The sequence below is a fragment of the Drosophila persimilis genome, unplaced genomic scaffold, assembly GCF_003286085.1.
Source record: "Drosophila persimilis strain 14011-0111.01,24,50 unplaced genomic scaffold, DperRS2 tig00000606-arrow-arrow-pilon, whole genome shotgun sequence".
Lineage (NCBI taxonomy): Eukaryota > Metazoa > Arthropoda > Insecta > Diptera > Drosophilidae > Drosophila > Drosophila persimilis.
In genome coordinates this window covers 267,001-292,626 of record NW_020825324.1, presented here as the reverse complement: position 1 = coordinate 292,626, position 25,626 = coordinate 267,001, and the positions used below count along the sequence as shown (strand labels likewise).

Sequence of the window (25,626 nt, the reverse complement as noted above, 5' to 3'; positions counted from 1 at the left end):
TAAAAGTACGATACCAATTTTCGAGTAGTCTCTGCAGCCCCCCGTCCCATAAGCACCATAGATCCCCAAAAACCAGAGCTTATCTATGTATAACCCTAAGTCCCTCATTTATACACCAAAATTGTAAAAATTTCAGATACGCAAAAAGATAAAACCAACCTGTACTGTAAACCTTTTTACTGAACTTTGTTCTTGAACCTCCAGCTGCATTTGATCTATCCAGAATCTAAGACAAAAAAAAGCAACAACCAAATATAATCAACAACAAAAAACATGCAATTAAAGCAGGCCAATTCCAAGTATTTAACAACAGGCCGATACCATCCATACGGTTGCTTGCAAAAAACAACAAAAAAAATTACATAAATATGTAAACATTTTCCAACACAATATTATGGCAAAATAAAATCTTTTGTTTTTGGTATCAAAACTGATGTTTATTTCTCTCTGGGTTGGGTTGGGGTGGGGTTTTGGAGAAAGAAAATGTCCATTCTCGTGGGATTTCCCCTTTACCACCAGTTCCAAGAAACCAATATGTACTCTAGACTTCATTCAATGCTGAATCGACTAGTGGGGATGATTGAAAGACATTCTTTATAAGCTCCATGATGGATTCGTACCTGCCTTGGTACTCAAGGCCCTCAAGAACTGGAAAGAGAAGTTGCCCCGACTATATGATAATACTTTATCTTGTTTTATATATACCCTAAATACAAAAATACAAATTTTTATTAACAACTCTTGCGAATTCTCAAAAGTAACGAATAAAGCCCAAAAGTTATTTGAATTTCTCTAAAACAATCTACATCACATCTACGTATCTCAGTGGCGACATCTGACGATGACCTTTTTCCTCCAAATTTAACTGTTGGCTGCGCCACTGTGCAAAAATTGTCTAGCGCCGCAACTAAACGTGTTGCATACTTTTTAGCAGAGAAATAAACGAAATTCTCACATTTAGTTAAATAGTGCCCGGCGACCATCGTAGGAGCGCCACAAGTCTCCGCTCCAAAATGAGAACGTTTCAAAGTGTTATGATCAAAATTTTATATTAATAGCTTATTATCTTTTTTAAACGCTTAAGCAAAGAAAAAGAAACGGAGAACGTTATTTAAGGAAGGAAACGGAAAGGTAGGTAGCTTTTTCCCGTCAGCGCAAATCATCAAATAGAGATCGGTTTTACCTAGCCTTTCAAGTTCGGAGCAGCCCATCGCTGACCTTGTCGTTGGTCGCCGCATATCGAGGCAACATCATAAGAATCTAGCAATCTTCAAATTCATTCAGCAATGAAGCGATTGCCCCAGGTTAGGAAAATGAGGAAAATCTGCTTTCCTAAGATGATCCAACCCCATTCGACTCAGGGTATAGACGCTGACCAGCTCCTCGATGGCGGCGTAATATCATGGACCTCTCCTCTACGCGAATAAGGAGCTCAAACAGCGCTAGATACTTCACAGCGCCCAGGAAATCCCAAATTCCCTCGCCATCCTCCCATGGCAAGAATCAGAGCGGGCTACTTTAAACTAAGAGACTCGTAGATCCTACCAATGGGTCTTCGACTATATATATATCCGTAACGAGCGCCAACGAACGAATACTGAAGGAAAGGTTGAATAATTAGTATTTTATAATATTTCAAATGACAATGACAGCCCTGCCATCGTGCAGAGCAACCCTGGAGCCAGTCTGTAGAAGCTCTTCCTATCCCCAAGCTTTTCGCTGTTTGAATATCTGCCTCGATCCACTGTGCTGCTATCGGAGAGACAGAAAGAGAGAGAGAGAGAGGAGATTGGAGCGGCATTGCACACGTTGGAGCGTCGTTTAGAAAGCGCCGTCAAACGGTGGAGCGCTTCCAGTAAGCGGCGCAGACTCAGAGCGTTCGGTTCGTGTTAACGTTCGGCAAAGCGAATCGCGCACGGCTTTCCTCGACAGTACATATAATTTTTTTGCGATTTTTTGTTTGGTTTTTGGTCGTGATTGAAGCTGCAGCAAACAGGCAACAGGCAACAAGCAGGCAACAGGGAAATGTAAATGAATTTACTATTAAAAACTGGGCTCAGAAGTGCCGCCGCCTCCCTTTGAATCTTTGTATCTCCGTGTATCTTTGTGGCTGCTGTATCTTTGTGTGGTTTTGTGGCTGCTGTATCTTTGTATCTCTGTGTGCTTGTGCATCTGCTGTTACAGTTGTCGCAGTGTGGCATCCATACACATAATCGTGCTGTGCTCGCAGTTACGCCTCAGAAAACATACCGTAAAAACAAAAAACAAAACTGAAAAAAATAGTATCTTTTGGCGCTCATTTCCATGCGTTACGCTTTGCTGCATTGCATGGCCCCGCCGCCGCATAGATTCATACATCCATGAGATACATCGAGGGTCCGCCGCGGGTCCAGAGCTTAGCTAACAAATTGGTTAGATAAATTAAGCAAAGACTGTGAAATTCGCGAAAAAAAAAAACGAAACGCGAAAAACTGAAAGTAAAAATTTAAAGACACTGCCTGGCAAAAGTATATGCACAATACTTATTATATGTGAATGTCTATTATTTTCCCACCCCCCGCTCATCAATCAGAATCAATCAATCAACCAATCATCGTTATCCATCATCCGTGCCACGTCCTGTGCCTCCTCCTTCCTGCGGTTTCGATTCCCGCGCGGCCCCGAGGCCGTTTGGGGTATCCGTTTCCACGCGAAATATGTCACAATTCCGCGATAATTCATGGGTGAGTGAAGATTGAGATCGGTTCAGAGATCGAAAAGCCACTAGAGCCTCCACTAATTACCGACTACTAACCAAACTATTGCACATTAGCGCAACATTAGCTACAGCACAGCACAGCACTCTCTATAACACGCACGCACTAACCCAGATGCTATCTCGCAGATAGTCGTAGATGTTGCTTCAAATTTTCGATATTTGCACACCCAGTCCCCTAGCCCCCCAGTCCGCCATTTTCCCTCTCTGTTGCATCTCTTAATTGCTCCAAATCGTTAATTAACCTGTGGGGTAACCCCACGATTGGCCAATTGACCCGCTTTTCACACAGCTTCACAGCCATCGCAATCTCAATCGCAATCGCAATCGCAATCCATCGATCTTCCATCGAAAGGAAAATCTATCTTCTCACAGTAGCGTAAATGCTAGAACAGCGAAAGAAAGAATTAGCACTGTATTTTCGCAGAGTTTCGGTGTCGAGGTCATTCGAATAACTTAATCGCACATTTCTGGCCGCTAATCTATAGCTTTTTAACGAGAGTGTGTCGTCGAAAGTCGAACAGTTTTTGAATAAAATTATAATGGAAAAAAAAACGAAATAAAATGTGGCCCAACAAGCGGGTCAAACGGGAATCTCTGAGCGAATATTTTTGATCTCCAACCGAATCTAAGCTTGAAATTGAATCGAAATTATTATGCAAATCTTGCCACAGTTTTATCCCAAATTAACTGAGATGGGATTTAGTGAGATTTCAGTGATTTTGTGGTATAATAAAGGTTCGATTATGCGTGATGCGCGTCATGCGGGAGCGCCCATCGGTAGGTCTTTTGATTTTCGAGCGAAGTAAGCTTCGACCTGATGTTTCATGAGCCACATACTACATACTATTTTCAAAGATATAAATTAAGACATCTTCTGTGGGGGTCTTTAATCTAAATTTCAAGGCAGGAGTAATCGAGCTATTTTCACAGAATTCCAGTACTCGTCTCCACTATCCAATGTATTATTCTACATATCTTTGGATAGATTGTCTTTGTATCGGAGTTTTCTTTGCCATTTTCTCTATGATTAACAAAGAAATGAAACCTATTGGACCCTTTGGCAGGCAATCTATCTTTTGAGAGATCTGTCAAAATGCAATTGAGTCTAAAGAGAAAATCGCTTTCCATCTTTAGCCCAGAAAAAGTCTCGAATGCAATCTGGAGCACATGTCTTTGTGTAGCCCAAAGGTGGGCCCAACACAAGGTCGTCCGTCCATGGCTTTCTTTCCGTCGAGCGAGTTCATGGTTGCATAAAATGCGACGTTATCGGTATCTGTATCTGTATCTGTATCAGTAATCGCATTATAATTCTGACTCTCTGGCATTCCCCGATAAGCCCCGCAGGTTCCACTCCCACACTCCCATACTCCCACTCGACCCCCCTCTATTTTAGTCCCCTGCCAGTGGAGGCACTCCCTCCTCCAACGCGCCAGGTGGATGGTTGCGCAAATATCGTGACTCCCAGAGAGTGACGTCGTTGGCTGGCTGGCTGGCTGGTGGTGGGTGGGGTATTGTCTGCACATCTTCGGGATGCATTTGGACGGGTTTTACGGATGCCACAGGTGCAGCAGCCACAGCCAGCAGCTGCTTCCTGGACTTCGACTTCAAGTTCAATTACGGCCGCAAATTGTCGTCAAGCCAAGGCATTGGCCATGGTCATTGGCGGCAGCAACTTTCACTCCACGATGACGATGATGTGGAGGCTGTGATCTGTGATCTGTGATGTTGATGCCACATTTTGTCATAATTTTTCCCCCCAATGTGTGAGAAAATGTGTGTATCCGAAAACGTTTTGTATCTGCAGAGGCAGAGGCAGAGGCGCAGAGTCGATGTGTGAGCGGGTTTCTTCTTTCTTTCTGGTCTTTCCTTTTTTGGGCAGACACATTGCAAAATGATTTCCACAACAAGTCGAGTCGGGGGGCCTCCGACGACGACAATGAACTTTTAATTACCCCAAAGACTTGTTTCGCCAAGAGGAGGCGGAGGCAGCGAGGAGGAAGCAAAGCCAGCCACAAATTCAAATTAGCTTCGATGGAAAAGCGCGCGAGCGGAAGGAAAAACTGAATTCGTCTACAGGGAAAAACAAAGTACGAGAGGAGCCATCGCCATCGCCATCGCCATCGCCATCGCCATCGCCATAACCATCGACAGGCCAGGCCATGATCATATGCAATTTGCTGGCCGTCTGGCTGTAATCATCTCTCTTTGTTTCGAACAAAAACCCTGCCCGTCCTGCCTTTCTTTCTTCGTCTCGCCCAAAAAGAAAACAAGATTAGATTTCAATTGCAGATTCGTGGGATTCAACCGAAATTATGAATAAGTGTGCAGTGGAAATATCTCGGGCTAATCACGGATTTAATAGAGCTAAAAATGATTAGATTTACAGCCCAACCAACCACGTGCACAAAAGATACATTACCCCAGGTACATTATATGATTCTGAGATGATTTCCTCATACAGAAGGGATGAAAAACGGAAGATCTATGGATGCAACAACCACCAGCAGCAGTACGTTAGTAGTAGTAGCTGCAATAGATACTTTTGTATCTACTCTTAAACGTGTTCAAGTTGCAGTTCAATTCGTTGTCGATAAAGACATTCAAGTGCCTGTTATCTTATGGAGAAATATATAAATAGAACTCTGATATCCCCACAACCAACAATAATCACATTTAAGTTAATAAGAATCGTTCAAGGTGAGCAAAAGATACATATGCATGTATGTGGCAAGATACTTCACGATATGAAAGCTTATAGTGGATCCAAAGTAATGCTCAAGTTATAAAAATAATGAAAGATAGGTGGACACATTATACGATTGATAGACGAAGGATAGATACCAGAGAGATGAAAGAAAGATATATACATATATGAAAGTTACGATAAATAGATGAAGGATAGATGTAAGCTAGTTATATGACAAAAAGATTGATAGATACCAAAATAGATCGATGCATACAAATTTTCGATAACCGAAAGGACATATTCGTTACGAATGACACAAATGGATACCTACGATAGAAGGATAGATTTTAGATAGATACAGCAATACCATTATATGACGAAAGGCAGATAAATAAATGGATGATGGAGAGATAGATAGATGGATGGATGGAATAAATATAGATAGATTACAAATTATAGTTAGAATAGGAGTTGTAGAGCAAAAATTTGATGCAAGGGAAAGTATCTATATGCATAAGTACCTATCATGGATTTAATTGAGAGCCATAGATACTTTCCTTTTCCTACAAATGTTTATTCCACAATTTGTACGTCGGACAACTCCCTCTTTTAAGCTCCCTATTTATATAAGCAAAGATGCCACATGGGGCTGTATATCTATCCGTAACTTGAACACATGTCCAAGTACTTTATTAAATATATGTTTGTGTACCGCAAAAGATACAAATGTATCTCAACTAGCTGCTACTGCTTGTTGTTGTTGTTGTTGTTTCATTACTGGCGAAATATAAAAAGGAAATTTTGCGACAATTAAACAGTGAAAGTCGCTAAAATGGATCGTTGTGGCATTAGCTATTACCCCGCGATTCCGACTCCGGCTCCGGCTCCGACTTGCTATTTTTTTCGTGGGCTCCACTCTTCTGGTGGTGATATGACAGATTTAATAATAAGAAAAAACATTGAGAAATACGGGGCCACAGCCCCTCTGTGAGCGAAAGAGAGAGAGAGAGAGAGAGAGATGATGAACGATAAACGAAGTACACAGAAAAAAACACAAAAACAGAAAAAAACTGTGTTGAAAATAATCTTTTTTTTTTTAATATTTTTTGTTGCTTTTTGCTTCTCCATGAAAAAAAGCTTTTTATTTTTAATTATATTTCTCTCTGGACTTTGTTGCTCTTTCTGGTTTTTGAGTTAACGAATGCATATAACTGTTGTTAAGCTGTTGAAGCCCCCTTCACCTCCACCTCCAGCACCGGCTCCCTCTACCCCCCCACACAGCCAAGAAAAGGTTGGGTGCTGACCTTGAAAAGCCGCCGCCTGTTCGGGCCAAGTCACGTTCAATGCTGTGGCTATAGGCCAGGCCCATACGGGTACTGGCATACTATACATATGTAGAGCACGCCGGAGCAGCAGCTCTTCTCGCGGGTCATTAACTGTAATTGATTTTCAGGCCTCAGACACTGTGTCCGATTCGGAGGGCCAAAAGAAAACCCAACAAACGACACCAGCAAAATGGTAACGAAAACGTGCCAAGACTCTGGATCTGGCTCTGGCTCTGGCTCTAGGTCTGACCTCGTTGAAGCTCCCAAAACAAAAGCAAGTGTATCTTGCCCACTCTCTCTGTCATGTCTTGTTGTATCTATAACAATATGTGGGAGAAAGAAGAACTGTTCTCCTTTCTCTCCACGCTTTTGTGGTGGAAACTATTCATGAAAAAAAAAATACATGCTATACTTCAATGAAGTTTTTCCCTTTCTCTTCAAGACGCCACGACACCTCCTACACATGAATGCGTTAAGTTTACGGGTTTTTGGGGATGTTGTACCCTTGATCAATTGATCGATAAAGGGTTTGATCGAATGGACACATGGATCCCCCAAGGGAACGAACACATTCGTTAGGAACGACTCAAAGTGAAGACCATCTTCCACGAGTGGTGCTTCCAATGGGATGTTACACGTCCTACGTTCACATGTGAATGGCAGTGATTACACGTATAAAGTTCCCCTAAGCGAGAGGACACATTCCAATGGTTCCAAAGGAATGTTACACCCCAAGTTCACGTGTGACTGACATCCCCTAAACGAAATGACACATTCAAAGAAATTTGTTGAAATTCCAACTAACAAGAAAGATCTTTAATCGAATATATCCATCGCACACACCTCACGAAATTCGCTTTTCATGCAAAAATTGATTCACTACGAATCACACAATCTAATCGATTAACGTACATACATACATATGTACATACATATGTATCCAAATAAAGTCTAGCTATGAATCAGCTGCCAGGGTATTAGGGCTTTCCATGCAGTGGAGGCAGTAGTTTTTCCAAGCTTTTGTTGCTGTCGATCGTTACCTTTCCCCGTTGAGAGATCTCGAAGCGAGTCAACACCCACATTGAATGGCTACCATTCAGATCGAGACATCGCCACCGCCATCACCGTCGCCGTCGCCATCGCCATCGGAGACATCGCATTCAGAGAGCGAGGAATTCTCGTTTCGCTTTTTGTGTTGAATGCCTCTTAATTGTTGTTCGACAAAGCGATAGATAAACAACTTTGAACGAAAAAAAGCAAACAGAACAGCACAGAATGTTTACTGAAAATAAATTACACATAAACGCCGTTCTACGCCGCATTTGTCATCGGAGTAGCAGAAAGTACAAGGTACTCATCGTTTTTCGAGGGCGTGAGCCCCCAGAGAACATTAGTCACTGCCTTCGGGATTAAGGCAACGAAACACTGACCTACATCGTCACGTCGATGGAGGAGAAGGCGATAATTCTGGGCCAAAATTGGAAAAGCCCTTCGCTACAAAGGTGTACTGCGAATGCAGAGATTGGATTAAAGTGCTCGTCTGTATTCGTCTGAAGATTGGATGAGTTTTTGAGGGAAAAACACCATTATTTTTGTAGAAATTTCAGACAGAATTAAATAAGGGAGGGCATGAAACGGACTGGTGGTATTTTTCTAAAGAGAGCTGTATCAGAATGGAATCTCCTCTTGAGGGAAGATTAGGTAAAGTGTTCTCAAAGGTATAGATTATAGTATAGTATAGATTATTAGAAAGAAACCGTGGGGCAGCAACAGCTCTACAAAATCATAACGATATTAAGGAACTATCTATTTTCCAACCCAGAGTTCTCCTGGACTGCCGCTTATGAACTTATCAGATACATACGACAAGTAGATTGAAGGTCCTGAAGATCTCCTTTACTAGACTAGAGGTCCAGTAATGTGGTAGTAGATGCCAGCTAGAAGGCTGCCGACTGCTTGCTATTTTTAGGTATTATATGAAATTCTGTATATTTATGGAACTATTTATAACTATAATAACAACACATATTTGTGAATGATGCATCGCATCGCCTGTAATGAATCTCATACACCTGTCACAATGCAGAATCATATTCATAGATAATATTCCCATGAAAAAGGAAGTATGTATGTTACCTTTGTCCAAACTCGATAGGAATTTCTATCTTGAAATTAATTATAACCACTTGTACACAGAGAGTTTATTATCGAATTGGTGGCTTTAATTGGCCATTGGCGATCGTCGTTCTCCTTGTGCCACTGACGGACGACAGTTCGCTGAACTTGAAACCAGATTGTGGATTGTGGCTGGAAACAATGATACAATAATGGAGCGATAATGATAATGCCCCCGCCCCAATCAATTCGATTGCCAGATAGCTTGGAATTTCATTAGCCGAGTGGGCGCTTGGGCCATTCAGGGGGATCTGTTCAGATGTGTTCAGATAATGGGGCTTTGGCTTTCATTGAAGCATTTCCCGATCCATTCGATGTGCATTGTGAATGGGCTGTGAAGCGTGTAACAAAAAGGCGATTCCAAACTAATTTAAAATTCCAGCAAAACGAGAGGTGTTCAAGGGGTTTTTGTGGCAGCAGCAGCCAAGACTGGGGGCTCCAGTTCTATAAACTGGGGCTCTGGCCTCATTTTCCGGACCTGTAATCTCCACCAAATTCCAGTTGTTGCCACACATCACACAAGTGTCACACTTCTGTGAAGCAACCGCTTCCCAGTCGTACTTGGACTTGGACCGGGAACAGTTCTTTGAACATACGTAAAAGAGCGTTCTGGAATTTGGGTTCTTCACATATAAAAAAAAAAAAACATACATCTCCAAAAACATTCGTTTTATTCACTAAAATAATGAATGATATATGTATGTAATGTTATAACAGGTAAATGGTGCGCTTCCTTGCATATTCTCTATTAATACCCTATCCACGAAGTGGTGTAACACCCAAAAGGAAGCGTTTCGACCCCATAAAGTATACACATTCTTGATCAGCATCAATAGCCATGTCGATACAGCTATGTCTGTCTGTTCATCCGTCTTTTTTGACGAATAGATCTATAATAGTCTATAAAACCAGAGCCATCAAATTTTGTATGTAGTCTTTTGTACGTAGAACCACGTAAAACCTACTAAAACGTAGAGTCTGGATCAGATCGGAACAGTATTACAGTATTCTATAATACTTAGAGATAAACCCAAAAAAGTCTCTTTTGGGCTGATTGGAGGGACGGAAAAGACGGAAAGATAATATATTTTAATATAAGCAATCTATTCTACAAAGTAGAACTGGGAAGTAGTGAAGAAGCAGCCTATTGGGGATCGATTCTACAAAGTCCGACTGAGTTGCTTACCCCGAAACGCGTGTGGCAGCCCCCCGCCTGTGTGTGTGGCATGTCCATCAATGCCTCTCTGTAGAGTGTGGGTTCCGCATCGGCTTTGTTTAAGGTCTTTAGGAAAGGAAACTACTGCCAATATTTGCTATAGAGCAGAGCTCTAGTTAATTGCATCGTCTATCGTCTACCGAGTGGAGTGCCTTCTGGTGCGGCAGACTGTTGATTGTAGTTTCCCCCCCCCCGAGACACTCTGACACTGGCAACAACTTCTGACTGGTTAGACTCGTTCCGTTCTACGTTGCACTTTCCGCCGTTCCGCGGCCATGTGAACTTTCTTTGAGTCGAGAATCGAGTTGTGTTTTTTTTTTCGAGTCTTGGCCCACTTCGTGGCTCCACATAGAGAATCATCTACAATGTTTTTTCATTCGTTTGTGTGCCGCCTGTGGGGTACACGGGGCGTATTCGCAATACGAGTTGTGTGTGGCAATTGTCGGTGATTTTTTGTGTCCGACTTTCGGTGTGTGATTGAAAACTTTTTGCACATGGCAAAGCCACTAATTATTATCTACACATACACTGAAAGACAGAGGGGGGTACTTGAACATTACTGGTGCTTTGGAGGAGAACTGTAGAATCTGTAGAATCAGTAAGTGCTTGAAAAAATAGAATCTTCCTCAATGATTCTATTGAAATGGACACAATTTAATGACTGTTATATGAGAATGAAAGCGGTATTCTTAAGAGATGAGTTCGTAGAAAGAAGTAACTCTTCTCAATCATATCCATTAACATTCTCATTGTAATTCACGCTTCATATGACATTGGCTTCGATTTTTCAACAAGTCAATACTTTCTGACTCAAATTCCAGAAAATAAATCATCAATTAACATGGAACAGAGTATTTTAGTCATTATTCGATCGAGAAACAAAGCATCTCTTTCATATAGGATTTTATTGAAACCGGTTAGGTGTCATAAGAATAATTGGCCGTAAAACAGGTCTTGAGGTGTGCTTTTATTTATGTTTCATTTAGAAGCTAGCAAAAGATCAAAAAATCTACTCTAGAGTATATATACTATAGTATGTACATAAATCTAAGGCCCCCCGCAGATAGCATTTATTTCGTTTGTGTGTTTTTGTGGGGAACTAAGGTTCAATGGGGTTTATCTACCGGAGGGAGGCATTGACTTTGTGTCATGTGACTATATATAGCCCTAGCGATGCATTAACTTACGACTTGAATCATCAGTCAGTCAGTCGGAGCTTATTCACACCTGTGCCGTGCGCCGTGCGCCGTATGCCGTATGCCGTATGCCGTGCGCCGTTTGCCGTGCGTTGTTGGCCAAGTTCGTTGTCGCTGTTGTCGTTGTCTTGGCCAGGTCTATGGCTGTGCCGGAAGTTTGGCAAAGCCAAAGTTTCATTCAGGCATTGCAACGCATCATCGTATATGGGCATGCCATCACGTAGTTAATAGAAAGTGGACACAGGCCTTAGATCCAAAAACCAATGCCAAGCCCCACTCCCTCTGTAAGCCACAGCCTAAACCATACACCCCAGTCTTTGCCACAGCCTAAACCATACACCCCAGTCTTTGCCACAGCCTAAACCATACACCCCAGTCTTTGCCACAGCCTAAACCATACACCCCACTCTTTGCCACAGCCTAAACCATACATTAATGCACACTGCATAAGTGAACATGTCCATGGACTGTTGCCCATCGCTGTACATATTTAGATATTATTTAGTTTGTACGATTATACGATTATTTTTGAAGTAAATTTAATGTACCCCCGTCAACCCCTGCCCCATCAACCCCCTACCGCTCTACTTTCACTCTCTTCCCCACACTCTCAACTGTCTCTCTCCCTCTCTCTCTCTCTCTCTCTCTCTGTGTTTGTGTGAGAAAAGCTTGCCAATGCCCGCTCTTACGGCGTGCTTAAAAGCTTACGCTGCTCGGCCCGCTATGCGAGAGCCAAGTCCAAGTCGGCGATAAATCTGAATGCGCACCTGAAGAAGCAGCAGCAAAAGGAAGAGGAGGAGAAGAAGGAAAAGGAGCAACAGCAGAAGAGGAAGAAAAGAGAAGAGCAGGAGCAGCAGCAGCACCAGCAGCAAAAGAGAAGGGGCCAGAGTCTGTGCGAGGATCAGCCCATCTATGCGAATGTCGATGAGGTGGTACTTGACCTTGGGACATCATCGACAGACGATGCTCTAATGGGGAATGCCCAGGTAAGCACGCGAGAACCAGTTCTCTCTGGTTCCAGCTCCCACATCTGTGTTCGTTCGCTCCTCAACCAACAACCCATCAACCAACGACCCATCAACAACCTACCATCCATCGATTCAGGGAGCCCCATTTAAAAAAATCGTCGTCTACCCCCAATCGAAATTGGTTTTATTATGTGCTTGCCCTTCAATTCACTCCACTGTACCGTACCCCCACTCCACACCACCCCATTGCCCCTCTCCCTGTGTCACTCTATTTATTTCGTTTTTTAAACCCGTTTTTACGCCTGCCCTGCTGTTTGGCATTTATCAGGCAAGTGCAAGTTGATGCCTAAACAAAGGCTAAAAGCACACAAAAGCCCACCGCCACAGTGCAAAAGAGAAGCTGAAACATAAACAGCAATTGCAGGTGTACGAGTGCCTCGTATCAGATAACAGTTAACACGTACACGCCCGGCCACACACACATGCAAACTCACAAATGGAATGAAGTAGACATGAACGTCCATGAAATGTACGGTGCGAAACTTGGCTAAAGCTTTGCGGAAGAAGCTTTTATGGTGGTGGAATTCCCTGGTGCAAAACTCTCTCTTCTCCCTAACGGTGCACAGTGGGAGATTTGAGCCAATTTAGCGCGGAAAAACTAAAAGGTGGATCTCCCACTGTGCGGTACTGGATTTTATTGCATTTCCATTAATCGAATACTCATATTGGTGTTGTGTTTTACCATTTAAATGTTGTCATACCTCAAATATCTCTAAACACTACCAATACTAAACCATCCTCCCCCTTTTTGCAGGTAAGCTTTCGAATAAAAACCGTTAACTGAAGGGAAAGCTTTTTTCACAGCCCACGACGAACAATGACAACTAAAGGAATGTAAGTAAAGCCCCTTTTTGGTAGCAACATCAATGTAACTTTTGGGCCGATCTTCAAGCATAATTAAAGCCCCTTTCCAGCACGATCTTCAAGCCCAAGTAAAGCCTGGATCTTCAACCATCAAAAGGAATCTCATAAATGTCACAACAGCCACTGCTCAAAAGTTAGTTTTAAATTTTAAAACAAAAAACCCGCTTGAACAACAACATTTCTCCATCTATTGTTTTGTGATTGGTGCAAAAACCGCTCGAATGTCGGTCAAGCAGCAAGTGCACCCAAAGCCGGGTGACGTCGGTCGCGACGGTGTCGTGTGAACGGTTTCCTCCGATTATGAGGCATTGTCGCGCGGGGGGTGAGGGGAGCTGCATAAATATACAGGCAGTTATGCAACCTAACCTGGAACCTGGAGAATCTGGCAATGCGATGCGATGCTATGCCCATAATACCGGTACTATTCAACGGCAGACTCTCAGTCAGCCTCTCTCTCTCTCTCTCTGTCTGTCTCTTCTTTCTTAGTCAGTCAGTAAGCACGTGCATTTGGCTGCTTAAATTTATTACAGAACTCGCAGGCGCACAGTGGGCAAGGTCAGGAATGGTGTGAATGCCATTGCATTCAATGAGGGGCCAATGAGAGAAGAATGTGTTCAAAATATATCATAAATTATTAACCAATATATATTGCACTTTAGCAAAACAATTAGATGACAGTAAACGAAATTGGTTTTTACTTTCTTTGAAATTTCTACAGATGGAAATACATATATTAAATTCAACTCAGAGATAAATTTGTATGAAATAAGTAAAATTTCTCTTTAGAAAATTTGGCTATTTAATAATTATTCAATCAAATTAATTAATCACTTTCGAGGCCCACTGTGCAACGGTACATTTTCAGCCCAATCAGCGAGTACCGCTTTGCATGCTGCGCAGACGTCGTCGTCGTCGTCGTCGCCGGTGATGACGTCGCGTCGGCTGTACCGTAAGACGGCGCGCCGTTCCATTCAATTATTTGGCCTACGCGTTGTCAACCACAGCAGCAGGCAGCATCAACAGCCAGCAACAGCGCAGCAGGAGCAGCCGCCGCAGCCGCCACAGTCGCGCAGAGAGCCGAGAAGAACCAACAACAACAACAACAAGAACAAGAGCAGGTGCAGGTGCAGAGATGCATCGCAGCATCAGCAGCAATAGCTCTCCTGCGTCGGCGCAGCCCATATAATTCTCTTTTCGGTTACGCTCTCTCTGTGTTGAACTGCTTGACGTCGCTCTGATGGGGCCCACTGCTTGGCGCTCCGATGGGTGCTCTGCTGCTGCGGCTTCTGATGCCTACATTTCGTTCTGGCCGACAGCGAATTTAGTCTGCTGCCGCGCGCGACTTCGCTTTGACCGTTTTGTCTGTGTGTGTTCTAAAATTAGTAGCTGTAAATGTCGCTCTGCCGACGTCGTCGATGTCGTCGTGCAATCTGCTCCCATAATTAAAATAATATTTATTTTTGGTAAATTTTTAGCACCAAATATACCACCCCCTCGTCAACCCAATATACCTCTGATACACCAGTGCGTTTGCATAACCTATGTACATGCCTGTGTGTATGTGTGTGTGTGTGTGTGTGTGTGAGTGCGTGCTAGCCCGAAACGTGCGAAGAAATAACAACAAAATGCATTAGCATTGGATTAATTATAATTTTTTTGTTTTTTGTGTTTGGATTTGTTTTTTGATTGATTTCATTCGAAATTGAATGAAAATTGTTTTCGTGTGACTTTAAAAAGGGGATCGAAGAGAGCGAAAAAGAAAGAATAGAAAATACGGATACGGACATCCAATCCACATGTTATATAGAAGAAAAAAAAACCAAATCCAAAAGATCAGAGAAATAACAAAGATAGAAGAATTACAGGATCTTATCTCAAAGATACATGGTGCATTATTATTTTCGACCTTGATGAAGTCTTCTCTCCGAAATGAGCTCAAGTTTGTGGTGTGACAAGTGGGGCAGGGGGGAGGGCAAACGCATCTGACAGATACAGAACGGATTTTTCTTTTGGCAGACGATGCAACGATTCTCCAAACCCGAAAAAATCTCAGCAACTTGAAAATGTGCCAATTATTTTTACGTTTCTTAAATAGAAACACAATAAAAAACATCAAATCCCAACACGACACGCATCTATAGGTAAAGATATGGTATACGTATGTATTTATAGATATATGTATATTGTATTATGTGATCTTTACATCGGATGATGGTCTGGTCTTTTCTTTAGAGATTAGCATAAATATTTATAGCCCATCCGCAATTGTTTGGGGGGGTCGTCCAGAACTCAATCGAATGAGGCTCGCTCGATACCGTTACACAGGTCTTCTGCCCCAAGAACCATTCATTCTATACTTAATTAGGCACACAGATACACAACTTCCCTCTGTGTGTGTGTTTGTGCGTGTGTGCCACATTCCAACAGGCAGTGGCAGTGGCAGAGGCACAGACACAGGCAGTGGCCAAGAGACAAAGCATAAGCCCAAAATGACCGAATGTCGATAAAAATAAATGCAGTCTTGCCCTTTTTCAAAGGAACAAACGCATTTCTAACAAGATTGACACACCGTCAAAGATGAAGAGATGGAGAGACAAAAGTGGAGGAGCTAGAGAGCCAAAGAACTAGACAGGTGGAGAGACAAAGAGATGGAAGTGCCAGAGCGATGTCACACTTTGCCTAACGGCATTCGATTTCAGCGTAAAAGCAAAACAAAAGGGCCCCCAGGGCTGGTACACAACCAATTATCGATGAATATTTATTCAAAACAATATTCCATTCTGGTTTGAAGATCAATATAATCATAAAATACCCACAAATTATACAATTCTAGTAAGGAATATACAAGAAGATACAATCCAAACCATTCCCAACGTTTTTGTCGATGCACAACAATGAAATCTTCAATAGAATAATGTAATATCATTAGTTTCCAGTAATATTACTTGTTACGAATGGTGCTACATCTTTTCCTTTCGACTGTTATCGCTCTGAAATCAATCTCAACGTTTTCGTCGAGGCACACACATGTGCAAGCTTTAATTTAAATTTTTATTTTCCTGGCATAATACCCTAATGAAAATACTCCGAAAGGTTGTAGCTGTCGTGTTGTGGCATCGCCTGCTGCTGTTGTTGCAGGGCTGTTGTTGGCCGTCCGTCCCATATGTCAATGACTCTTACAAATTGATCGAGTCGAAGACCCCAAAACGGGTTAATTGTGTTAAATGGTCACCGCCCACATGAACCTGGCACTGCACTCGGAAAAAGAAGCATAGTTGTTGAGAGAGGCAGCCTCTAGAGATACCAGAAGATACATATCTCTAGGCATGTGATGCCGTTGCCTTTCCTTCCCTCTAGATTCACATGAGAGTTTCTTTTCTGTTCATTCAAATGGAGATAATGGACCGACCTCTTATCGCGCGTTCTACTGGTGGTTTTGCGGTGTTTATCTGTTTATCTATTTGTAGCGCACGGATACAGATACTTATCTGGCAGGCTGTATCTTTGCATCGCGTTTCGCATTTATTCAATCTCTCGAACGTGACCTACGAGAGAGTCAGAGACGATAGAGAGATCAAAAGAGGGCGAACCATTTGAGTGGTATTCAGGGAATGAATGTTTTCCAAAGGAAAACAAGACAGTGTTACTCACAATTAAATACCAAGCCCACTCCCCGCTCATTAGCGAGTATAATTTTTGCATTTTTTCAGGTCTCAGACCTTGCCGCACATTTGGCGCAACATCTTGCGATAAGTTGTGAAAATATTTGCTTTAGTGAAACAGAAAGCGTCGACGCATACAGACATTGTCTATAAGGTTTTACTCTCGGTTCTCTCTACTCTCTATGCTCTCTATTTTTGGCCAGCATAGCAGAGTGAACGAGGGGGTAGAGGGCAATCTTCCATAGTGATGGATTTTTGGTTTTGGCAACAAAATAGAATCCCCGCACATTTTGTTTATTATTTTAGACATTTAATGAGATAAATGCGCATCATAAACCACTGCCCAGAGTCGTCCAGAGAGGAATGGGAATGGGGTGGGGATTAGTGTTGAGTAAATAGTCGCATAATATCTTCCAAAAGATATACCAGTTGGAGAGTGGCACTGGGTGCTGTTTCAGGCACCTGTTTTGCAGTTTATCCTAAGGCACCAAGCGCCAGACACATATGTACATTTCGGCATATCCATTACTTTAACAATAAATGCATGGGTTTACAGATGTTGTACCGAGTGTCCCTTCAGGTGTTCGAAACGGGGTTTTCAATTTCCCGTACTTTTCCTATAAGAACTGAAGTTCTAACAGATTTCCAATCAGTTGAAAAACAATTATCTTTTGGTGGAGTTGTGTCGAAGTTTCAATATATAAAGTGCTTTTCGAAAGAGAAAATGGAAAAATTGGTATATTGTTAGAGGGGGACAGGACATCTGATCGAAATTTAATCATCCATTAAGGCCTTGACGGTAATTGCATTGCGACCTTGGCTCTCCTCCAACTCCTGCCTGAGAACCCTTTTTCGCGATTAATTCTTTTTATTAATCATAAATTGCCATAAAGACGGAGTTGGAGATGGCAATTGTCGGCGGTGCAATGGCTGCAATTGCGCGCGAGCTGGCAGCTCTATTTTTAGAACACGAGCGAGCCCACGGGCAGCGTCCAATGCTTCTGCTGCGCCTCCTTTGGATTTTATATGATTTTTCTGTCCGTCTGGCAATAATTTATGTTATTTGACTTTTGGATCCGATGGAGCAAGCAGCCAAAGATGGTTGGATAATTGCAGGTTCTTCCCATTTCTCGGGGTGGGGCTGGTGGTTACTCCTCCTCTTCCTACTACAGCGTACCTCTCTTCATTGCACTGCTTCACCTGCTGTGCGGAACTGCTTCCCCAGCTTCATCCACTGCTTACATTTGCAATTAGCCGCAACTGAAGTTTTCTCTCTCCCTCTTGTGAGGCTTTCGTTCGGCTTAGCCCGCTCATTACTTGAATTGTCTCTTCACTTGTCGCACACTCCTTCACTTCGCCTTTCCGCGCAGTCCACTTCGCTTCACTCCATTAGAGAAACGTGACATATCGCAGACAGAATGATTAACCCCAGCTCGCTTCCGCTACCACCCCCCACCCCACCGGCAATGCAGTTGCTGCTTGTTTACTTCTATTACCTTTCTCACTGTTGTGTACTTCTTATACCCTTGCACTGAGAGTACTCTGATTTTTGCGAACACTAAGGAAATACTGTTTCTGTTATCTCAATTTCCAACAGATATTTCATTAGGTGAATAAATATAACTAATGGCTGATATCTTGTGTGCGTAACTTGATATAAATCGTATGATCATTGAAATAATTGGTCTGAAAGGGTATACAAAGCCACGACTCCCGAAGCAACATATTTAGCTTTTCTGTCTCTTCTCTAAGCTTTTTTCTTCTTCGTCTTCTTCAATGCAAATGCTATTAGCGCGAGCAGCAGCAACAACAAAAAGTGCAAAAATGTAATTAAATTGTTTTACTTTTTACGGTTTCGCACGTTGGCCATTAGAATTGAGGAAACTGTAACAAAGCCCTTCCCCCCACCATATATGATTGGGGGGGTAAGTAAGAGACCGGCACGAAGCCAGGTTGCATCACAATGCACAGTTATAGCGACAACAGAAGCTTAATGAGCTCCCTACCCCCTGCGCCCCCTAGGCCGTCAACCGACAGCAAATTTCAGCAACAGGGGGAGGGCGTGTCAAAGCCAGAGGTACACGAAGGCAATGTTATTCCACACTCAGAGAGGGACAGGAGGGAGAGTGTGGGACACTGCTCTAGTATAACAATTATCTCTGTTAACTCAAAAGTAAATAGTTCATAAATAAATGATTTATATAATTACCCACACGGAATGACGTCCGAGGCAGCGATGGAAAGAAAAGCTAAAGAAATGAAAAAGAAATAAAAACAGAGCCGCCGGCAGAGTAACGATCATCCGACGCCTCTGTCGCCGTCACATGCAGACAGCCAGCATATGTGTAACACAAGCACAAACGCAAGACGCTGCCCGGGCAGCAAACAAAATGCACCAACACACACTTGCATGCCTACAGGCACCGCAAGACACAAAACAGAAACCGAGACAAGCAGACGACGACGCCGACGCTGACGTTGACGCTGACGTCGCTGTCGATGAGGGCGCCACAGGCGGCATTTTATTTTTTAGCCGGTGGCCAACGTAGTGATTTTTATACCCTAGCAGAAAGAGTAATGTGATTAAAAGTAGATGTTTGCAACAGTGATCGGCCTTTGATCTGTTATAAAAATTATTCAAGCAAACATTCATCAACGAAGTTTTATATTAGTATATGCACCTCTGACAAATAATATTCCATTTTGATTTCTATTATATATATGTATATGTACATATGTATATATACATATATATCTGACATAGGAACATATTATCTGCGAGGGTATCAGTCCTCGGCTACTCGAGTTAGATTTCCTTCTTGCTTCTGTCTTGCCTTTGCCTTCTTCGTTTTCTTTGGTCTGCCTCTGTCTCCACCCGACTTTGTGTCGCTTCAATACACAAGCCGAATGCCGTTTTGTAATCTCTACCTGCATCGAAACTGGAGCAAATAGGGGGATGACGACTTCGACACGTAGTCAGAGTTAGGGCAGGGCAAGGGTTAGAACAATGAGACACATTGTGTGAAAGAGCATGACCGGGGTCTTATCCCCTCTCCTATTGCACCTGATTCTCTCCATCTCTCTTTCTGTAACTCCTTCTGGCAGCAGCGTCTTGTGTGTGTGTGTGTGTGTGTTTATGTTACTGCGTTTTTATGTAGGTGTTCAGAGGGGTTTTTTCCAAGCGTCGCCTATCTATGCTTTTTCCCCTAAGGTATTAAGGGGCATAACAGTTAAAAGGGAATACATGAAATGTTACATACCTATTTATGTATACACCATCGTACACAAACAACACTTTTGTTTTTGGGTTTTCACACAAATTTTTCGTCTAAGCAGACAATGTTTTGAACATTTTGAATGTAACAATCACACGGTATTCAAAAGTCGAGTACTGCACATTAAATTTTCGAAACAACGCGATGCAAACTCTTGGCGAACACGAACACCAGCCGAAGACGACGACGGTGTCGATTCCGTTCGCTTTCGGTTTTGTTCTCTTGGCCGCACTATTCTATTGCGTCTTTGGTTTTCTGCGACGTCCGCTGCGGCGTTGGCGTCGACAGATGCAGAGGATGAGCAGAAGCAATAATTCGGGACGCCGCAAACATATGCATGTGCACGTTTACAGGCGTGCACGCACTCACACACGTCATGTGCAGAGGATCGGGATAGAGTTCGAGCAGTTACCGAAACTAATTTTGCGACTCTTTACACAGAAATCCGTGATGAACCACCTACGGGTGCACAAATTCAAGATCGGCGGCAAGGACAGCAGCGCCGTTTCTGCACCGGTTGCGGTTGCAGCCGATCCCTCGGACAACAATAACGGCAATCACACGAACAACAACAACAACCAGAATGGAAACGGTGGCGGCGGTGCCAAAGGATTCCTCACACGCATCAAACGGTACTCGGTGCTTGGCAACAAACTAAGTCGCCGCCACCTGGGGAGCCTCAACCTACAGTCGTCTTCGGCCGGAGCGGAGAGGGGCGCCGATGGAGAGCGGCTTGGCTCTGGGCAGTCGCCCGGCAAGACTATATCCGGCAGCTACAACATGACCGGCAGCCACTCGGAGGACCATCGCCTGGAGATCGGTGCCCCGGTGCTGATATCGACCACCACATTGGATACGGACCGCTTTGATGTGACTGAGGCCCGACTCAAGCAGATCGGCGGCGGCATTGCCCAGACCTCCACCATTGTGCGCACCCTGACGCCACGCAGCTCCGACGAGGAGGAGTTTTTGGATGCCCGCTGCACTCAGCTGGATCGGGATGAGCGGGATGAGGCGGAGGAGTTTCAGACGCCCATTCATCAGCCACAGGAAGAACACGAGGAGCCACAGCCACAGAAGGAAGAGCCAGCGCCACAAAAGGAAGTAGAGTCACAGCCACAGCGAAACTCTCAGGAGGATTTGCAAGAAGATCTACTTGTGGAGGAGGAAGAGAAGATGGTGATGCCACCGATGCGGCGGGCCAACATCGCTCGCCAGCAGCAGGCCATGTCCGTGCAGAATCTGCACAGAACCGAACTGAAGGTCTACCTGCACAAGTCGCCCTCGATGACGCTCGACATGAACGTGACGGCTCCGGGGCATCTGGGCCCGGGCCTCAACATGCCAGAGCTGCCGGAGCTGTATGGCGACAGCAAGCTGAGCCTGGCGGCCAGCGACATGGACAACAACAAAGAGAATACACCAGTGGATGGCATGCCCATCGCCAATGTAGGAGGAGGATTCCTGTCACAGCAGTCGCGCTTCAAGAGCATCGAATCGTTCCAGCTGCACAGCCGCTCGAAGCGCAGCTCCTCTCAGCCGAGCTCCAAGCAGAGCTCCAAGATGAGCCTCGACTGCTCCGTACACAGCTTCGACTTCGACTTCAAGTCGGTCAGCTATCAGAGCCTGAATGCCCAGAACCTGATGGTGTCCATTGACGAGCTGCAGGAAATCACGCGCCAGATCAACGAGACGGAGGACTTCACCAAGGAGGTGGATCTGGAGTACTGCGAGCACCGGGATCAGCTGCGTCCCAGCGAGCGTCGCATCACGCTGCTGAAGAACAAGAACCAGACGCTCATTCACTTCAACCAGCAGAAGGAGAAGCTGCGCAAGGGCTGGCACGGCATGAAGCACTGGTTCGGGGAGGAGGGCACTCGCCTCAAGGAGGCCGTTCGCCAGCAGACGCCCCTCAAGCGTCTAGCCCGCTCACGCAGTAATCTGAATCAATCGACCACGGACGCGAGTCGTCTGTCCATATCGCCGGAACGCAATACGCGCGACATCACCGAGAGCTGTGAGGATATCACCAATCGCACGGAACTGGATTCCTCCATGTCCCAGAGGGCACTCAGCGATGAGGATTTGTCACCAAATGCCAAACGCTTCAAGGATGAGGTATACCAAAGGAGTCGTTGTTCGTCGAGGGCTAGTCGTGGTCGTAGTCGCGGGCGTGGTCGTGGCCACCGTTCACACTGGAGTTTCATCTCGTTGCTAACTGGTTCCAATTCTTTATACTCCAAACAGGGCCAGAATGGATTCGAGGAACTGCGGCGCTACATCAAGCAGGGCGGAGATTTCAGCAAGGAGCTCATATTCGTCCTGCAGGAGCGGTAAGTCCCTATAGCTAGAGAGTACTTATCCACTTCTATATCTCCGGCTGGTTCCAGTGCCGATTCCGAATTGATTTACTCGAAATCGCTCTCGAAACTGGCCAATAAGCTGAACAAGGCTGGCCGAGAGATACCTGGGAGTGTGGCGGATGCCTGGCGCGGCGTGGCCACCGAAATGGAGAGCCGCAGCGATATCCACCGCCAGCTGGCGGCCTCCCTCACCGATGAGCTGGTCAAGCCGCTCAAGGTGGTCGTCGAGAGTCACCACAAGGCGCGCAAAGCGGTAAGTAGGAGCTTCAATCCTCTTTTAAATGTTGTGTAATCCTTTCGTCTGTCGACCAGGTCGAAAGTACTGTGGATAAGGCCGCTCGGGTACTCAGCGAATGGCGCATAACGGAGGCCAAGGCCAAGAAGGCTTCGCATACTGCGGCGCGTGAGAACGAGAAGCTGCAGGACGCCATGCTGGATGTGCGTATCCAGAAGTCGCCATCCATTGCCATGCTCCACCAGGGCCCCAACAAGATCTCGGCCGAAAAGGAGCTAAAGAACGCTGAGAAGGACTGCGTAAAGCTGGACAACAAGCGCAAGAAGGCAGAGGAGGCTGTAAAGCGAGCCGATGTCGAGTACTACACGATGTGTGTGCGTGCCGAACGGGCACGCGTCGACTGGGAGATGGCCGTGCTCCGGGGCAGCTCCCAGCTGCAGACCAACGAGCAGCAGCGTCTCGCGAATATGCACAACTTTGCCCAGCAATACGGGCGCCTCATCTCCGATATAAATCCCATTCTCGGTGGCCTCACCTGCCGCCTGCAGCCGCAGCTGGATGCGTGCAATGTCGACAAGGATATGCTGGTGGTAAGCAACATCCGCCACCATTCGGAGGGTCCCAGCGAGCAGCTACTGCCTGACTTTTACTGCGAACACACCACACTGGCCATGAATCGAGAACGGCGAAAGCATGCGCTCATCAAACTCCTACAGCTGGTGAAAACCGATCTGGAACGCGAACGAAAGTCACGCGACGGCCTCCGTGGCCTCTCCCAGTCGTTAAATAACCAGGAGAACCAAAACATCACCGACAAGTTGTATCACGTGAGTGATAGAGAGTGGCCCTGTTCCCTTATTGATGTCTAATTTGATCCTCTCCTCTCTCTCTCTCTCTCTTGCAGATTCGATCCATGCTCACGTATCTGGAGGGATCACGCATCAAACTGCAGTCGGCCCTCCTGGAGCTGGACCACAAGCCCCGCACCACACATCCCCTAGCACAGCACATTCAGGTTAGGCAGTCATCCGATAATTCTTCCTGTTAGGGCGGGTCTCTTCTTTTGAAACAAAAAACTAAATTACAAATTATCAGAATTTAAGTAAGGTTGAAACCAAATTGTATTTTTAGGCAGAGCATTGTCTCCTCTTTCCTTTAAATCAATATTGGATGTTAAATTTATAGTAAATAATAAATTGTGGGCTATTCCAACACGAAGCTGTATGCAAAACTTAAGATCTGAAATTTCAAGCCACGAAATCTGTATTCAAATATGAAGATCCCAAATCTAAGCAAGTTTTTCTTCACAAATTAAGATCTTAATCTTGAAGACATTTGACATGTAGTTTTCCGATAAGATATAAACCAATTTAAAGTTAGTTTTAACAAAGAAAACTATGTAAGCAATCGAAATGGCACAATTTCTCAGAGGTTCTAAACACCTATTCAAAATGACTACTCTCCGGCGCACTATTCCCGAAAGAATTTAAATCAAAATATGTATTGAAATGATCGAATCGACATTCTTTTTATTTACGCTTAAAGATATTAAAAGGTTGTTAAAGCGCACCATAAATCTATGTATATTCTTTGTATACTTCCATCATCTGTATAGATATTTCTGGTGTGTCCTTTCTGAACTAAATTTAATCCTCATAATTATGTAAAATGCAGAAACAAAACTATGTAACCACTTAATTTCTTAAATTGCAATCATAATAGATAATTAAGCATACAAAAATAGCTCTATTCTCTTTTCTGAATGTCGAAAATGATTCGAATTTTTATATTATGCCGCCCCATAGATCACGCGGGATCGCACTGGCCTCCAGCAGAGCATTCTCAAGGTCCCCAATTGGCTGAAGAACAACGACAAGACGCAGCAGTCCACAGGACTGGATGTGAGTGGAGGCCACCAGGAGGATGAACCGGAGGAGGAGGATGCCAGCTCCGCAATGATGGGCAATGCCCTCAGCAACAGCTCCTGTGCGGACATTAGTGTGACGGCGACGGGGCCAGCGCTGAAGCACTTCAATCGGAGCAAGAGCAACATTGAGACCTTCACCACCAGCCAACCAAAGATAATCTCCACGACGAACGCCTCGCTGGCCGCTGTGGCACTGGCGGCGGCGTCTGTCAAATGCAAGACCATACCAGCGAACCATCAGCACAGCCATCATCACAACCATAACCAGGGCAGTGATCGCGGCCAAGCAGACGGCGGCTCCAATCAGCAGGACTCGGACTTTGATGAATTCAGTTCACAAGACGAGGATGAGGAGGACACTGGGCCCGTCAAGGGGCAGCAGGTACCACAAAGCCAGTTGCAGTCGCAAAACCAGATGCCGACGCAGCATTTCTACCAGAATGCGCAGGATTTGCAGAAGGGCGGCGGTCATGGCCATGGTCAGGGTCAGGGCCAAGTGCTTGGACGATGCAAGGCGCTCTACAGCTACACACCAAAGCTTTACGATGAACTGGAACTGAGTCCCGGCGACATCATCGAAGTTCATGCCAAGCAGGATGACGGCTGGTGGCTGGGGGCCCTGCGCAATCACATTGGCATCTTCCCTGCCACTTATGTGGAGGAGTGCTAGGAGGAGACCCCAACCCCCCTGAAGGATCACTAGATATATAGTACGTTTGTGTGTGCAGTAGAGTGCTGTGTGTGTGAATGCGTTTCGAATATAAGACCGAGGCGAGGCTCCTCCGCGTTTGACTAAGAAAATGCTGCTGCGAGGATTTGCCTATTATGCGTTAATTTATCATTTGGAAATATATATAGTATTATTAATGAATGCAACAGGAATATTCTATTTAAAATTCTTCCTTCCTTCTTTTTT

At 44.6% G+C, this 25,626-nt stretch overlaps 2 protein-coding genes across 5 annotated transcripts in view; one reads left to right on the top strand and one right to left on the bottom strand.

Moving 5' to 3' along the window:
* The window catches only part of LOC6597290, a 67,829-nt gene extending 47,604 nt beyond the window's left edge, over positions 1 to 20,225 (bottom strand). Inside the window, exon 1 of the mRNA XM_026990617.1 lies at positions 20,171 to 20,225. The gene's annotated coding sequence lies outside the window, so the exon portion shown is untranslated. The remainder of the gene's footprint in view (positions 1 to 20,170) is intronic.
* Positions 1,896 to 25,586, top strand: LOC6597414 (nostrin). Of its 4 annotated transcripts, XM_026990612.1 has the most exons (8): positions 1,896 to 2,027; positions 2,573 to 2,723; positions 12,025 to 12,342; positions 22,433 to 22,518; positions 22,576 to 22,801; positions 22,861 to 23,610; positions 23,688 to 23,798; positions 24,589 to 25,586. In XM_026990612.1, exons 2-8 carry the CDS (start codon positions 2,697 to 2,699, stop codon positions 25,378 to 25,380), a joined length of 2,310 nt encoding a protein of 769 aa, XP_026846413.1. In that variant the 5' UTR covers positions 1,896 to 2,027; positions 2,573 to 2,696; the 3' UTR covers positions 25,381 to 25,586. The 4 variants fall into 4 exon arrangements, with proteins under 4 accessions (XP_026846413.1, XP_026846415.1, XP_026846412.1 ...); XM_026990614.1 differs by lacking the exon at positions 12,025 to 12,342 and having other exon boundaries at positions 1,897 to 2,027; XM_026990611.1 differs by lacking the exons at positions 1,896 to 2,027; positions 2,573 to 2,723; positions 12,025 to 12,342 and adding exons at positions 14,620 to 14,711; positions 20,627 to 22,303.
* Positions 25,587 to 25,626: the final 40 nt, after the last annotated feature.

Coding starts and splice junctions, on each gene's coding strand:
- LOC6597414 (XM_002022386.2), top strand. CDS start 20,330: ATGCAAACTCTTGGCGAACACGAACACCAGCCGAAGACGACGACGGTG. Junction 22,519..22,575: donor ATATTCGTCCTGCAGGAGCG/GTAAGTCCCTAT, acceptor GGCTGGTTCCAG/TGCCGATTCCGAATTGATTT. Junction 22,802..22,860: donor ACCACAAGGCGCGCAAAGCG/GTAAGTAGGAGC, acceptor TCTGTCGACCAG/GTCGAAAGTACTGTGGATAA.